This window comes from Zosterops lateralis (genome assembly GCF_965231275.1).
Source record: "Zosterops lateralis genome assembly, chromosome: 1".
Classification (NCBI taxonomy): Eukaryota; Metazoa; Chordata; class Aves; order Passeriformes; family Zosteropidae; genus Zosterops; species Zosterops lateralis.
In genome coordinates, this window is record NC_139762.1 from 56867718 (window position 1) to 56884749 (window position 17032).

At 37.1% G+C, this 17032-nt stretch overlaps 1 protein-coding gene across 6 annotated transcripts in view; it reads left to right on the plus strand.

Moving 5' to 3' along the window:
- The window catches only part of LRRFIP2 (LRR binding FLII interacting protein 2), a 47724-nt gene extending 38873 nt beyond the window's left edge, over nt 1–8851 (plus strand). For 5 of the 6 annotated variants that reach the window (XM_083875111.1, XM_083875110.1, XM_083875112.1 and 2 more), the window contains 7 exons: nt 2657–2758; nt 3008–3140; nt 4445–4494; nt 5929–6049; nt 6829–6908; nt 7799–7903; nt 8656–8851. In XM_083875111.1, the coding sequence (XP_083731237.1) occupies nt 2657–2758; nt 3008–3140; nt 4445–4494; nt 5929–6049; nt 6829–6908; nt 7799–7903; nt 8656–8766 (702 nt within the window). In that variant the 3' untranslated portion in view covers nt 8767–8851. The remainder of the gene's footprint in view (nt 1–2656; nt 2759–3007; nt 3141–4444; nt 4495–5928; nt 6050–6828; nt 6909–7798; nt 7904–8655) is intronic. The other variant, XM_083875115.1, reaches the window with a different exon arrangement.
- Nucleotides 8852–17032: the final 8181 nt, after the last annotated feature.

The following is a 17032-nucleotide window of genomic DNA, read 5'->3' on the forward strand; positions in this document are numbered from 1 at the left end:
GGAATTATCTACCTCTTAACAGCTCAGGAGTAATTTCTCTCTACCTGAATTTTATACCTTATCTCAATATATGTAGAATTCTTTGCAAATTGTTTTATTTGCTGGAGTTCAAGTCACCTTGAACAGTTGCCTTTTAATTGATGGTGCCCAGTTCCAACGCTATGCTGTCTTCCATTCCTTTTCATGCTTCAGTCATTCTCTTCCATCATAAAAAAATTCAACATTCCAAAGTTTTCTGAACATTCTTCTGTAAGCTTTTTATCTTTAATTTGCCCTATTCTTTCCATACTTACTTCTCACATTTGTATACTGGACTGTCTCAGTTTATGAAATATTTTTGTGCTCTTTCAAATACATTGCCAGAGTTAGTACAAGTATATCCCATATTCAAATACAGCTACCATCCAGAATGACAAGAAAGACAGATATATTTTCCTTTAGCCAGAAGTGCCCTACCACTTTGTATTCTTGTAAACACTGTATGTAACTGGTTATTTTTCTAGTTAGGTGTGGGTTTTTTTAACTCTCAGAATTGAACTCTCTTAGGTAAGAAAACATAAAAAATGCTGCTCTTTTCTTTCTCATATCTATAAATATTTACATTCTTTCCTTAGTTCAGTTTTTGAGCATTTCTCCCTCCTACTGAGCAGCTTTGCTAATTTTTACTCTATTCCAGTTTTAGAAGTCTCTGCAAAGCTTCACATTGTAGCTCATAACTAAAATTGTAACCTTATTTTACAATGTCTACAAGACTTTTTAGCTGTTTCAGAAAAAGTAAGGGAGGCAAACAGAACAAAAATACCACAAGTTTGTTTTACACCTGCCTTCTTATGTTGTCCTGTTTTAACAGTGTTCGAAATTTGTGGTTATATTTGATCTTAAATTAGATCAGTTTGAGAACACTGAGTTACAGCTTTGGGTTATATTCCTGACATGCACAGTTACTCTACTGTTTGGTGGCTCCAAATTTTCAATGAGTAATGGCAATTCTGAGTTTGGTATAAATGTCATGAAGGCTTTTGGAATATTTAAAAAATAGGACCCAAATGTCTCTCCATTCTGGCATATGATCAGATTTTGCTCATATCAGTATGGTAAAACCTGTCTGCAAAACTTTGTTGTCCTGATTGCTGTTTCCTGCCCCAATAGAAGAGTTGCAGAGGTAGATTTTGTGCAAAATCCATGTCATATTAAATTAAATCCTAAGCATACAAACAATAGGATTTTTACTGGTTTTGAATAATGATTACTTAGATCTACATAGGTAGAAATACATAGTTGTATCAGTTTCACTTCCTTCCCCATCAGAATTTTCTAATTTTCAACACTTGTGTTAGTAATGGGTGAGGATAGAAAATATGTTTGGGGAAGGTCAGCATCATCACAGGACACTGTCAAGTACACACAGTCTGTGTCTGTGACTCTGGGCTACTGTGTCCATTCTCTCAAGTGGAATAATGGAGCTTACTTCCGCTTCCATCTCTGCCACATTTCTTCAAAAATTAAAAAGATGTGTCTTTTTAGTAGAGCACAAAATTATGTAATGATTAAGAGTTTTCATGCTATTTATCATGTAGAGATCTAGCATATGCTAGGAAATAAAAGGACATCTTACAAATTAAGTTAAGACCTCAGCTAATGTTTTCACACATGCTGAATTGTCTTTATTTTAAATGTTACATTTACATACTAATAAATCAAGTGGAACAGCACTTGTCAAAATTTTCTCTTAAAACTGAGTAATGCTTTAAAATATTGCTCTAGTATACACATTCTAGCTGATTATTAAAATTCGGCATACTGCAGTTACATGGGGCAAGTACAGTACAAATGTATACACCTTCATTTCTTTTTTGGTTCCAGTCCATTCCTACACATTCATGCATAGCACAAGGTTTAGTTGGATCATTTTCTTGAAAAAATTGGATGTATACTTTTACACTTACTGTATGGTGAAAATTATTTTTAATGCATGCAGTGTTGAATGCTGCCCAGTCAAGTAAAAGTATCTGACTAACTGCCAGGTAACCTTTCCAGCATAGGTAGGCAAACCTATCTACACCCATATTGCACTTCTAGCTGCCATATTTTTTTGTGCTAAAATAGTGCTACTAGTACTTACTGCCTTTTGTCCCCTCCAAAACTGATTGCTTTGGGTTTAGTAAATGGTGTTGTAACCCTTAAGCAAGTAGTAAATAAACTAGTATTTGTGAGTGGATACATTCAAGATCTTCTATGATGTATGATTTCTGCTTCTGTACATTATAAAAGGCAGAGAAATCGATGTAATGTTTTAGGATCTTTGCCATTTGAGTTTCAGCAAATTATATTTCTTGCTGCAGAAAGTATGAAGAAGAATCACTCTTTTGGTACTCAATTTAGTTTATCAAAATTTACAAAAAAATAGAATTCACTGAATAAAAATCTTTTTAAAAATCTAAGACTTACCTGAAAAAAGTAGTGACAAATGAAGCATGAAGTTAAATATGCAACTTGTAGAAGGCAGTTATCAGAGATGTATGTTACTACATATTTAAAAGCGCTTTAATTTTCTTTACTTGTATTGAGCTCTTTGTATTTACTTGTAGAAAATCTTTCTGCTGTCATATGCTTTTTCTCTGTACCATTCTTTTTCTTGCTATCTGGCTGAGCCCAGGCCCTAGAAAGACAGAAAGATTACTTTGACTGCATTAAGAATGAGCGAGATGAGCTCAGAGAGGAGTTGGCTGACCTGAAGGAAACAATGAAGAGAGGACAGGTATGTTGGTAGTAGTTACTTTACAGTAACAGAAATCCAGGAATGGGGCATGAAATCAAGGTCAGTAAAAAAGAGGGAGAATGGTGACTACTCTTGTGCAGTAAAACCTGACCTTAGGGTAGGATAACTGGTCCATATCATTGTAACTGTTTCAATGAACTTGAAAATCTCTAAAAAATCTTAATCTGTTGATTTATATTTTAGCACTTCTGTTGTATGAAGAGTTTATTTTTTGTTTTGCATTTTTAGAAACACGGATTAGTTATAATTCCGGATGGCACACCAAATGGTGATGTAAACCATGAATCAGTGGTTGGTACAATAACAGTCGTATCACAGGAAGCTGCTCAGGTCTTGGAATCTGCAGGAGAAGGACCACTAGGTAAAAATATCCTAGCATACTTTATACAGTTTTTGAGGGCTTTGTTTCCTCCTGTTCTCAGTGGGTGTGACTTACAGTTGCAGATGCAAGTGCCTGTGATGCTCCTGGAATATATGCTTATACAACTTCCAGGACTGATTTTAATTTTGTGTTGGTACTGAGTAAAAAAGACAGATGTATCTTTTGGGTAAGAAGAAATGTGTGCTTAGATGTTTGAAACTGATCAGTTCTTTTGGTCCAGTTCCTGTTTTAATACTGACGAAAAATATCTTGCTTACAAGTGTTGTCTTTTGGATTAGTGTGCTTTCCATTGTCCTTCATGAAAATAATTCTTTAGAAGTATACATAATATGTATACTACTTTCATCAATGAAAGAACATCGAGGGCAGGCTTCCATCACATTCATTAGAAGAAAGTTTTAAAAACATTCATAAAATGACAGGGACAACAGAGACGCTAATTGGGGGTTTTGGGGTTAAGTTACGTTAACTTGCTTTTATCCTTAGGTTGAGCAAGTTACTGTATGCAAGATCAATCCACTGTAAAACATGTTAGAAACATGTTTCTACTGTTAACATGTAGAAAAAATCTCTATATAATTGATTTATATAATATATAATAGTTACATGTTTTTATATTGACAGAAATTAGACTTCATGCATATTTCTTCTGTGGCTCCCTCAAAGGGAAATACACGTCTTTATGCTTAATTTCTGTCAAAGTTACAATTTCTAAGGGAGCTGCTCTAGTCTGAGCACAGTGTTGCTTGATAGACTGTTCTGTAGCCGTTACTGATCTTCTGACTAAGTAGTGGTGTTGCTGAATTTCTGTGGGTCCTTTTCCAGGTACTTTTTTTGTCATTTGGGAACACTTTTTGCAAACTTTCTAAACATACGGGAAAGCTTAGTGGCTTCCCTGAAGAGACAACAACCTTCAAATGAAATATGGAAAAGAATACACAATCAGAAGAAACTTTTGTTGGAAATGGCTGTTTTAGATGTTGGGACAAAACTGTTCTGGTATTTTTAAAAAATCGTCAGTTGTTAATTTGCTTTGAAGATTTACTAAACTCTGAGGTCTTGCTTTTAGAATTTTTATACTAATAAACAATGTGAATGAAGTATTTTTCCCTTTTTTCTGCTATTAACTGAAGGTTGTTGTGTTACTAGTGAGATATCAAAGTTTTGTGGTGCCAGTGCTGTTAGCTTTGATGAGTATTTCATTTGGAATGGAAAAAGACATTAAGAAAACATATTCTTAGTTACAGATTTCTCTGATTTTTAATTGGGTTCTTTCGTTTTAGATATCAGGCTACAAAAACTGGCTGGAGAAAAAGAGGAATTACTGTCCCAGGTAAAATAAGTTACTCATTTCAGAAGTAGATCTTTGTGTATCATTTTGCAGACTATTTATATATAAGTAATAAACAAATGTTAAGCACAAAGGTGCTTTATCAAATACATAAGGACTAAAGCAAAATAATTACTCAAATTCTTACCTCATCTACCTTACCTCCTGACTACCAGGAATTTGAAGTTCCTCTTGCTAATGTCCTTATCCATGGGACTTTGATCTTGGCTGGTAAAGAAACCTCATTTCACTAACTGGTTAGCTGAAATCTAACTTGTTCCTTACTTTACTATTAGTGCACATCCTTAAAGCTCTTTCTTTTATTTTGTCTTATGCAGAAATATTAAAGTCAGTAAAGTTACACTCTCGTAAGTTCAAGTGGTATTTTCTTCAAAATTGCTGAGTAATATTATTTCATTGATCATTTCAGTAACTTAGAAAATTAATATTATTAAAGTAATTGTGTTTAAATACAGCTCTGGTTTGAGAAGAAAGGACTCAAGCAAACATACAGCCATTGAGCAATTGTTAAGAATACTACTATTTTTGCCCTTTTAGTTGAAGACATTGGAAACTTAAACCATTGTTGTCAACATTTGGGTTTGCTGTGAATGAACCTTAAATATAGTATAGAATCTTGTTCAGAATGCCAATAAATTATAATATTAAATATATATAAATATGTATGCACATATTTATCACTGCATAATTTAAAAATCATGTATTTGATTCATATCATGAATGGGGGTTTTGCAAGTTAACTCACATACTGCTGATCTGTAGAATAATATTTTTAGAAGAGTGTCCAAAAAGTAGCTCCTACGTTTTTCGTAATGTCCATACACAGGGCACATAGCTGAGAAATCTATGTTCCCTGACTACTGGAAAAACTTAGAGGCAGCTGCTGTAGCATGAAATGGAATTTTTAAAAACTAATGTGCACTACAGACTTGCCTAGGATCATTGTTTCCAGGTGGAGTATGAGAAAGAACCCCCTAAAAAAGCCATGGATTGTTGTCTGTAAACTCACTAGGATAGTGTTCAATATCTTTGCACATATCTTTAGAGTGGAAAAGGTGCACGGTAGAAGAAATCCATAAATGGAGTTTAATGTCATCTCCTCTTCTGAAAAGCGAACTGTATTAGTTACTATGTGCTCCTGCACTGTGCAGGTATCCCTGCAGCACTGACCAAACTGGTGGGTTTGGGTTATGCATTGACATGCAGAGGGTGCTCACTCGGTGATGGGGATAGGGGCCTACAGCCACAGACCTCAAGGACTGACTGCCCTGCTTGGCTCTGCTGTTCTTGTTTACAGAACCTTCTCAGCCAGGGGCATCTCAGGACTATTCTGCCTTTTTACCATTGAGCATTTAGATACACAACTACTGAACTTCTGGGAGTCTCTTTTTCATAAAGAAACACTTCGTTTTTCAGGTTAGAAAATTGAAGATGCAGTTGGAAGAAGAACGACAGAAATACTCTAAACGTGATGGCCTGAATCCAGATATAATAGGCTTAGAGAATGGCTCTGACTTGCAGCTAATTGAAATGCAAAGTAGGTATATGGTTACTGTTCTAAGTTATTCTTCTTGCAGAGAAGACTTCCAACTCTTCTTGTTGTGCACAAGTAGTATTGTGAGTGACTATATTGTTGAGCAGATAAGTTTTCGTTGGTCTACATCCTTGCATAGAATTCTCACTGCAGAATAGCTTAAAAGTTTGCCTTTTTCAGTGTTAAAGAACAACATTCTGGGAAGTTGTTTTTCAGTTGATAATCTTGCTTAGAGTGGGTGCCACTACTCGGATACAGTTTTTAGACAATAGGATTTCAGCTAAGATTTTTTAAAATATATATTCTACAGGATGATTTTGTTCAATCTTTGATACAGAAACCTAATCTAGTAGACTGTTGTCCTTAAGCAAAACATGAAAATTTATTTAACATAATATTTAGTGTTGCTTCATAGAAGCACTAAGATGCCTTTCATTTCAGCAAACTATTCAGCTGTAAACCTATTTGATTGATAGATTGTTATTTAATATACTTGTGTTAATGAACATGAAAAAACACTGGTAATGCAAGGGCTCAAATGTAACACCAAAATAATTTGCCAAACTCCTTAGAGTTTGTGAGTCAGGTTCAAGCCTTGTGCTCCTTATTCAAATATTTCCTTTTCGTACTCTTGTAGATTGCTGAAAGAACATTTACCTCTTTGTGACTCTTGGCTATGGGCTTCTCAATTAAATGGTCTTCTAAATGAATTTTAATTATAAGGGAAACTGCTAGTTTAGACAGTTGCTTTGACTAACGTATTCGTGTCAATTTTTGTCTAGGAGATGCCAACAGACAAATTAGTGAATACAAATTTAAGCTTTCAAAAGCTGAACAAGATATAACTACTTTGGAACAAAATGTAAGTGTCTTTCTTCATGTTTGTTATTACACTGCACACTTTTACAATATTTTTTTCAACAAAACCTATGAAAGCATATTTCATCATTTGATTTACTGTTTGATATTTAGTTTGCATAGAGTGACACCACATTTTTTCATGTTTCCTCTGATTAAATACCTGTGCACAGCCTAACCATAAGAGAAAATCTACCAAGATGCTGAGCTATAAAACCATGTTATTGACTTAGGAAGTGATTATTTTCATAGATGTATAACTCTCAACTTCAGAGAGTAAATTTTGTACCTTCCACAATATTTACAACTTTCTTATGAGTAATTAAATAAAATTATTTTCTTGAACTAGTAGCTTCAGTTCTTCTTTATAATCTGCCATACTTTTGTATTTTAGGAACTTAACTACAGTTTATTACCTAAAAATTAAATGAAGGATTATAATTTAAATCACAGATGCTTATCTTTTCTCTTTTGCACAGATTCAGTCTAGTAGCTTATCATGTGGATTTAGGGGTGGTAGGGAGCTGTACACAGAAAATCCAGCCAGTGGGTTTTAACATCTGCAGGTTACAATCAGGATTTGTCTCAAGTCCTCTCCTTACTGCTGAACTCTGTGCTTGGGCTCAAGACCTCTTCCATCATGTCCTGATAACAGCTCACAGTCTCCTCTCTATCCACCTATTCATACAGTTTCTGCTTTTCAACTTTGCATTTTCATTTTTCATCCCATGTGTTTCACAGTTCTTGATCTTTTGTATTCCAATTCTCCTGTCTCTGCTTAGTTCTTTAGCCTTCTATGTCTTCTCAGCTGTGTCCTTGGAAGAACAGCTGGTGGCACGTGAGCTCCAAGTGGAACACTTGAGTATGTTCTTTTTGTCTTGTTTGGGTTTACAGATTGGACGACTAGAGGGACAGGTTGCAAGGTATAAAAATGCAGCAGAAAATGCAGAAAAAGTAGAAGATGAACTTAAAGCTGAGAAAAGGAAGCTTCAGCGAGAGGTAACTGACTTGGTTTCCTTTCCAGCTGTATGTTCTTTTCTGTCTTGAGCTGTTTTGTCTTTTGCCTCCAAGCTCTGTTTCTTCATAATCTTTGATTACAGCTTTTAATTATTTTTTGATATGACCTTCAAGTTTCAATATGATATGCAGAAGACATCTGGGACCTTAAGGTAATACTATGATTCAATGCTGTGCTTTCTTGAAAGGAAGCGTCTAAGTGGTATTTTTTTCTAAATGTGATATCTTGTAATATTTTAAAGTAATCCTTCTACAAAAATTGCTAGAGAGATGAATGGTCCGTCCCTATGTCAATTGACATCCTGCAAGTTTTCCAGCTTGCACCTCACAGGAATCTGGGACGAAGTTGTATTTAACTGTGCTGTTGATCATTCTTGCTTGAGAGCTGTTGCATCATTAGCATGATGCTTGCTACCGGTGATGGGAATATGTATCTGTATGCAAGTAATAGTGATGGAGATTACTTTACCTTGTTCTAGGTAAATTGCTTTCATGTACTGGGAGGTTGCAGCACCCAGTACTTTTGGAATTGAATATGCCTCGTGTTTCAGTTGCTTCACAATTATTTTTAACAGTTTAGTTCTGTTTCATCTGCCTGCAATAATTAAAGTGTTGTGTCTTAACTTCTGTGGCACTCTTAGGAAACAGTATTTTTATTCCTCTCATCAAGCTTGAGAACAGCACAAAGTCCAAGTAAACTAAAGTGATCATAACTTTTTTTTTTCATTTTATAGTTAAGAACAGCACTGGATAAGATAGAAGAGATGGAGATGACCAATAGCCATTTAATGAAAAGGCTGGAGAAGATGAAAGCAAATAGGACTGCGCTTTTATCGCAACAGTGAAATGGAAATTGAAAATACAATGCACTGCTCCTTGAATAACTAGTCCCTAGCTTGTTTATAAATACAGACTTTCAGTGGCACAAACTATTTGAACACTGAGCTGTTCACTGGTGGTTTGGTTTCATAATTAAATGACGTACTTTTTGTAATTTATGAGAGAATGAAATGTAGTTTGAATTCCCATCCGAATGACAACAATTTTTCAGTAGTGTTTGATTCTAGGGTCAAAGATGGAGCACAATGCTGTATGTTTTTACAACTGTGGAATCAAGTTTACTCACGATTTCTTTTGGCTGCTTTAATGATGCTTGATGCTCAGAGACAACTGCATGAATTCAAGACACTGTATTATGAAACTAACATATACTTGCTTAAGACATCACACAGCGCAAGTGCCTTTTATCTGGTGCAATTTAGTCCTCATTGTTGAAATAACCTTTGAAACCAGAAAGCATTTTATTTTAAGATACATTTGGGGTATTCCCTAAACTTTATACATTTTGAAAAGACATTTTTTAAAATATTTAAATTTATAAGAAAAAATAGGGACTGTATATAAAGATCTGCTTCTTTTGCATGGGCACATCTGACTCCTTTGTAATTTTGTCAAATACTAGCCCCTGATACTCTTAGCATTAAGAGTGCAGATTTAAAAACTAAAGTTGTACGCCATCAAATTGTGCCATCTGCTTAAGTGCAAATTGAGATTCTATGGGGGGAGGAAAGGGGTGAGAAATGTGTCTAAGGAGTTTATTAAATGGACACTTTACTGACCAAAATTGGATGTTTTGTGTTTTATTTTGAATACTGACATGCTAACAGGACAGAGCAAAATCTATTGAATAGTAATATCTGATCTCCATATTCTTAACAAGTATCTTTCTGCCTTTGGAAGAGTGAGTTTGATTTTTTTTTTTTCTTAACATAGTCTATTACTGTTTGACAGTACTGCCATGGAGCAGAGGAGCTGGACAAGGTAGAAGGTATTTTCTGGAATTGTGTGGTTTTTGTTTGTAGCATATTCCCTGTAGACAGTGAATACTATTAAGAACTACAACTCTTCAAGCTGGCACATCACAAGTAGGACATCAGTAGCACCTGCAGTGGCAATTCTGAAGTGTTTGAAGTGGCACTGCCCCTGTGTTGAACTTTTCTTGAGGCCAGCAGGAGCCTTGGTCTGAGAGGAATTATTCTTTGGACTTGTAGCAGCTGTTTTCCACTTGAAAATTGCTGCTCTTCTGGGAGTATTTCTCAAAGCAAGACCAGTTTCAGGACCTTTGCAATCCTGGGAGTTAGTACCTCTGCTTGACCACAGCTGTTTTCAAAGAACAGCCATCTTGACAATGCATAGCTAAAGCTTTCTGTCTCTGGATGTCTCCTGGACTTGGAAAATAAAATTCCTTCCCTGCTGAGATACCTTGTAAGTAGCAGATCTGCTTAGGCCTATTTATTAAATAGGAGACAACTACACTTTGGTGATCACATAGATCATTGTCTGTCTGTTAACTCTTTGCTTTTTGTTGTGTACGTAGTAGAAACTCTCAACTCTTGATTAGTTCTTAATGGTAGATATTCTAAAGATAAATGGATACTTTGGAGATTTTCAGTGTGTACAAAACTCTGCTAAAACCTTTTTTGGCATGTGCAAGGGGACCTTTCTTTTCATTCACTTGCACCCCATTGAAGCTGGACATCTTATGGCTCAGGGAAAACTGCAGCTTCAGTATTAAACCATGACAGTCAGGTAAGGACTTTTTCTGGGGTAGAGGTAAAGCATCAGTACATTCTTTCTTAAAATCAAGACTTCTAGTAGTTTTTCAAAGAAAAGTTATTAACAGTTCTGTATTCATGGGCATATTAATTGAAGAGATGCCCAAGCTCTTGCTACCAGAAAATTAAACCAAATTAAACAAAATATCCAGAACAAGATTCCCAGTGGGAGATACCAGAAAAAGCAGTAGCAAGGAAAAAAAAAACCAACAAAACCATGGTTATTTTGTCTTGATGCAGTATAGGCATGAAAAAAATTATAAGTTATAATGAGTGACAGTTGGATAGCAATACGGAAAGCTTTTTAAAATTTATTTTACCAAAGCACAATTTCTTTGATCAGGACTGGAGAACCAGTGTATCTGTGAGAAGCAAGTGAATAGAACATGATGGTACCAGTATTGCTGGAGACCTCACAGAGCTTGTTGGCCACATGAAAAACAAGCAATAGGTGTAATTATGGAAAGCTTATAGAAAAAGTTACTGTATTTGTTCAGTTCAACTGGTGTTTAGTTGAGGAAAAAAGGATAATTATATTACTCAGGAGCTCTTGTAGGGACAGCTCTTGCTGTCTTCCAATACCCACTATGCTACCAATGCTGTGAGGCCAGGTACCCAACCTAGGAGACCTGTTCAAGGAAGAGGAGCTGATCCAAGATGATGCTCTCATCCATCTTGAAGGAGGCGTACTTGCAAGGGTGGCACTGGCAGTGAATCCGCTCTGGTCACAGCACTTCCCAATGCAGTCCAGGCACCAGCTGAATCTTCCTTCAGAAAACAAATAATAAATGGATGAAAGTAAATTAAAAACAAAAACCTGGAAACAACATAAACGGTAAAAAGTTATCACTGTATCACAGACCTGAGGAAGACCCAATCATTGTCTGCAAGGAATAAACCTCCCCACAGCTGGTAAAAAAACTTGCCTTTCCCTTTCCCAGCCCTTCCTCAAGGGTCTGCAAAGCAAACCTGCTGGTGTATGGATTCAGGACTCCTGCCTCTGCTACCCCCAGCCCATGCCCGGGTGAGTAATGAAAGTTGTCAGCAAGGCCAGGAACTAGCTCCCCTTCCACAACATGCAAACCCTGCCCCACAAAAAAACCCAAACAACCTGGCAACTGTCTGAAAAATTATTTTCACCTCACCACAGCAAAGCAGGGAACCTCCAGTTCCCAACCAAGCTCTACTGTGCAATACCTGGGACCAGGAGCATTACCCTCCCACTAGGTAGAATCAAACTTGATTTCAACTGTGTGTAGACTGTCCTCAGGGAAGGTGCTGCAATCAGTCAGTCAGCTTTGCCCTGCTGGTGGCCAGGCCAAGGATGGTTGCAGCACAGGATGCCACAGTTGTACTCAGGTTGCAGGGAGACCACGATCTCAGGGATCTGCAGTGGGGATGCTTTCCCTTTTCTAGTCCATGCAGTGACTGTTTCTTGTAACTAGAAAGCAAGCTTTGTGTGAAGCTTATTTGAAGTATGGGAAGCCCTCTCAACCTGAGTGTGCTGCTGCTTCTCATTTCTATGTTGGTGTGCCTAGGACTGTCAAGAAAGCCAGGCTGTTCTCTCTCAAAACTGCCATAGGACCTCTAGCAAATGCTAAGTATCATTTCATATACTTTCTCTGCCTTAGGTGATGGAGCTCCACACAAAGTGTCAATGAGTAACAGCTCATTCTTCCATATTTTTTGGTGTCCCTCTCTAACACTGGGCTGCTGCAGCCCTACTCTTTAGAGGGTTTCCTTCCAATGTGCCCAAAATAACTCGTATATCAGTAGATGATGGCAGGTAAATTCAAACTCCAGATAGAGTGGATGTTGTTTCCATTCATGGTGTATTGTTAGAAAGGGGCAGTTAGTGGAAAAAATACACATCTAGCAAAGAGCACTGTACCCAGAGGAAATATTTATTTGAAAAATGTAGTTGCAAGGTTTTTCTCTATGCCAGGAGGTCAATGGTGGTTTGGGAGAGGATGTTGATAAGCTTGCAGAAGATAGTTTATTTGAAGAGCTAGTGATCTTGAACAGACCATGTCTGCTCTATTGCACCTTGTACTTGAAGCCTGAGAAGCACATATATTCTTCATACAATCTCTAATATCTTAAGGAAAGGTAAGTTCCATGTGGATCAATAGGTGGAATGTAATGATCCTGACCTGAAACCCCTGTGCACTGTGGAGTTAGTGGTCCATATAACACTTAACCTCAGCAGGTACAGGCTTGTCCTGCATGTATGAAATAGCCTCAGGCTCTGTGGGCTGCAGAGGTTCTGTGACTGCACAATCAACTCAGCCAGCTCACTGTAAGTTAGTAGCTTGCAGGCAGCTCCCACTTGGTAGCAGTGGTTGTGCCACTTCCATGGCTATGGTTCCATCTATAAACTTGGCAAGAAATTCTTCTGTGAGCATCCTTTATGAATAGAGTTATTGCGTTATAAGATAATTATAAGATTACTCAAATAACCAAATAAAAAAGAAGAATCTCACCTATTGACAACGTCTGTCCAGCATGATACGTGTGGATCAGAGCCCTGTTCAAAGCTACAGCACCCAGCATCCCTGCCACCTTAAATAATGCAAGATTGCCTATAATATATTCTCCTCTAGTGTTTAAATGACAGTTTAGAGAGCCTGAATACCTCTCTCTCTGAATTGTTATATGCTAGCACCTTCTCGGGCAAAACAGAGTGTTTACCCCCTTGATAAGTAAGCTACAGCTAGAGTATTTTTCAATTTGATATAAGAAGTCTACACTTAGAATTCTATACATCTAACTTGTGATCATACTTGTAGTCTATTTTAGGTATCCTCTTCAATGTATTAAAATAGAGCAGGTTCACGCTATTTTCATATCAAGAGCGTTTATTCTGTGGAATCCAGGGTTTCTCAGTTTGTTAGGAGGATTAAGGAAGGTAATATCTTAATAATTAAGGTAATATCTTTGAAAAATAAATGTCTGCCAAGGAAGGCAGAAACTCTCCTGGAATAGAATGAAGACTTCTCTCTCCAAGTTATTATAACTTTGAAATTATGGGGACTTCAGACAAAAATGTAGAAAAAGGAATAACAATTCTTTACTAGAAAATAGATAGAACAGAACAAACAACAACGCAATAACAGAGATTTCCAACCCGCTGAGTGCGTTTTCCCTCTGTGTGCAGTTGTGAACACCGCAGGCAGGGGGCGCGGGCGCGCTGCGGGAGGCAAAGAGTAAATTCCAGATAAAATCTTTCTCAAGAAGAATTAGAACTCGATAAAACAGCAAGAAACCTTGCAGTGTCTTGGTAAAAAGGTCTTAAAGCTGTGCCTCGGGGTCACGAGGCATCAGGACAATAAAGAGTATAATGCTGTGCAGTACCAGTGCACTGCAAATTAAGGTCTGTTTTAGACAAAGAAAATGGAAGGGAAAAAACTTGGGTTATTGCAGTACAGGTCGTGAATTAAATAACCTACTTACTGGTCAGGACGCTGAGGCTCCAGGTACAGTCAGTCTTTCCTATGTGGAGATTCTTGAAGTTTTATGCAGTGGCACCATCCCTGGAAATACTGTAGACTAAAACACACTAATGACTCAAAAGGAAAAATATGTATTTTAGTTAAATATAATGAGTGCTCTGGTTTTGATTGATGGTTGAATAAGGCCTCCTGGTGGAAACAGTGCTTTCACCAAAAAAGCAAATTGAAACTGCAGAACATAAGCTGTACCCATTTTTGAGATGAGGCCCAGCCTTTTGTTCTGGGTGTAGCAGTCAAACTTGAAGATTCAGAAAGTTTTGAAAAACTGTATGTTCATTTCGGAAACATTCTCCTTTTGTTCTTGCATATGTGACTATATATATGTTCCTGTATATGTACTTGAAGGTAGGAATGTTTCTGATTCTCCCTCCTTCTAATCCTTCTTTTCTTCCCTGCCCACATGCATGAGTTGGACAAACTGTTGTCCATCCCAGTTTAGCCAGGTTAATGTTATATGTGAATTCAGGTATCATGCCTCATATTCCATGTGGTTGCAAGGGGCCTGTGACCACTATTGTTCTGACTTTGTGAAGCTGCTGCTTGGGCTTCAGTAACAGCTTGAGCACTTTCTTTCTGCTAGTCTGCTGCAGATGTCAAGTAAAAAGTGTTGGTTCATGCATGCTTTATGGGTATGAAAAATGAAATTGCAATGAAGTATATGAAAAGTTAGAAACTTGAAGACTTCATAATAATATGAAGGGACAAGACATGTAATCTTGATTGTTGAGTAATCATTCTCCTAGTGGCATGTTCAAAATTAGTCTGGAAAAAGCTTATTCCTACTGTTATTTTACAATTTGAGCCTCAAAATGATTGCTAGTTGTGCTATTCTAGAAGAGGAAAGGAAAAGTCTCCCTGAAGTTACTAATTCATCAAGCCACTTTCCTGCAAGGCAGTGCCTCCTGCAGGAGCTGTCTCTGGACACATAGTCCTGTGACCATCTTTGCTTTTTTGGGGGAGATCTCTGAGCACTTTGTCACAGCAGAGACCTGTATCTTTTTGTAGTGCATTTTGGCTGTGTGTAGAGATAATTTCCTAATTTTGAAAAATGTTTCATGTATTTTCAGGATTATCTTGCCCCATGTATTCACTTTTCCACAAATGGCAAAGCTTCAACTGGCATAAGAAGGAAATTTTCTTTAGAGGGCGAAGTTTTTGATTTGAAATCTGGTGCTCATTTGGAACAGTGGTTCACCTTTCCTTTTGAGCCCCCTCATTTTCAAGTATTTGAACACACACACACACACACACACACACACCCATATTTGTTGGTTTGAATCATGTTTTTATTCATCTACACTTCTCTAAAAGAAAATCTTCGGGAGAAGGTGTTGGGATTTGTTAGTGGAGATGCTAGGAGAATTTATTGATTAGACAATAAACAATTATTATTTGCTGTAGTATCTCACAAGGAGGCATCTTCTTGACATAGGTGTATTAGGTTGCCTCCCTGGTGGTATGAAAATACTCATCCAAAAAAATGTATTCAGTAGCTCCTGAGGTTAATCTCAGGAACTAGGAAATTACTAGAAACTGGTAATGCAAAGAAGTAAAAGTTATCTATTGTGGAACTATATTTAATGACAGTTTGGGCTCATTAGGTGAAACTTGACTAGTACTTGTTAATTGCCATTTGATTTATTTCCCTGTAACTATCTATAGGTGCAAAGATACAATTGCTTAAACTGTTCCTATGAGGTTTTTCTTTTTTCTCATCACATCACATTTCAAAATCTCAAACTTTTGAGATTAGTCTACAAATAGTCTACAATTTGAATCACTCTTAAAATTTATTAGTGTCGGTACCTGGTATCAACATATATTAGCTGTTGGCAGACTGCAATCATCTTTGTGTCATCGTTCTCATTTACAGCTACATGTGAGAAGAATGCATGAGAGGGTTTCTATATCACCTGTTGCAGGTTGTTTTGATTGTTGAGAAATCATTATTCTCAAGCATGTGTAAGTATTTGTACCGTATAGGATACATAATTTTTCTTTAACAATATAGAATATGCAAATGCTTTTACACAAATAAATGCATTTGTGCTGATGACTTCTTTGTACTTTCATGGCAAAAGTTGATCGTGTTCTATCTTCTTTTCATTAGAAGCACCAGATTGTCCATAACCATTTTTGTAGTATTTGCATTAATTCTGCAACTCTGTAACAGTCGAGCAGCTGTAGTAGTGCTTATACTTGTAGAAGCTTGAAATCACTGAAAATCATCTGTGTAAGGTACGTACTTGAGAAGTCATGTCTTTAGAGTGTTAGCAAAGTCCCAACAACAGAAGTTTACACTTAATAGATAACATCTAACTCTGTCCTGCACTTAGGACTGCAAGTCCTGCAGGCATCCTGCAGCACCCGAGTTACTGTGGCTGCAATAGTCCCTGTGTGTCACAAAGGTGCAGTTAGACCCACGTGTGTCAAACAGCGCATTTCACGGTGGTATTCACAAGTGACTTAGGCGTGTGGGTTTGTAACTTTGTTATTTGTATTTAAAGGAAATGGTTTAGCAGCCTACTGTGGTAAAAGGCTGTGGTCTAACTGTCCTCAGCTAATCACCCATTCTCATCACAGACCACCTCCTCTGAACCGGTTGTGACTGGCTCCGTTTATAGGGTTTTTCCACTACATAATCAAACCTTCCTGTAAACAAATGCCCCAGCACCCAGAAGCCTTAAAAATCCACTTTCCCCCTTATTTGAGCTAAATAAATAACAATTAAAATCTTAGTAGGAGAAGTATATGTTTGTGTAAAAATCTTCAGGGACATTTGGGATGTTGAAAGGTGTAAAATCTGCAACCAAACATTTGAAAAACCCCTGAAACTGAGAGGTGATGGTTTAGGGTTGCATGTAGGCAAGGGGGTTTCTATGTTTTCGCTCTGTTTTTCTGAACTGCATGGTCAATATCTTTCAGTTTTGTGTAGGAGACACAAAGAGTGGATTAGGGGATCATATAGTGAGAGATCTTGGTTC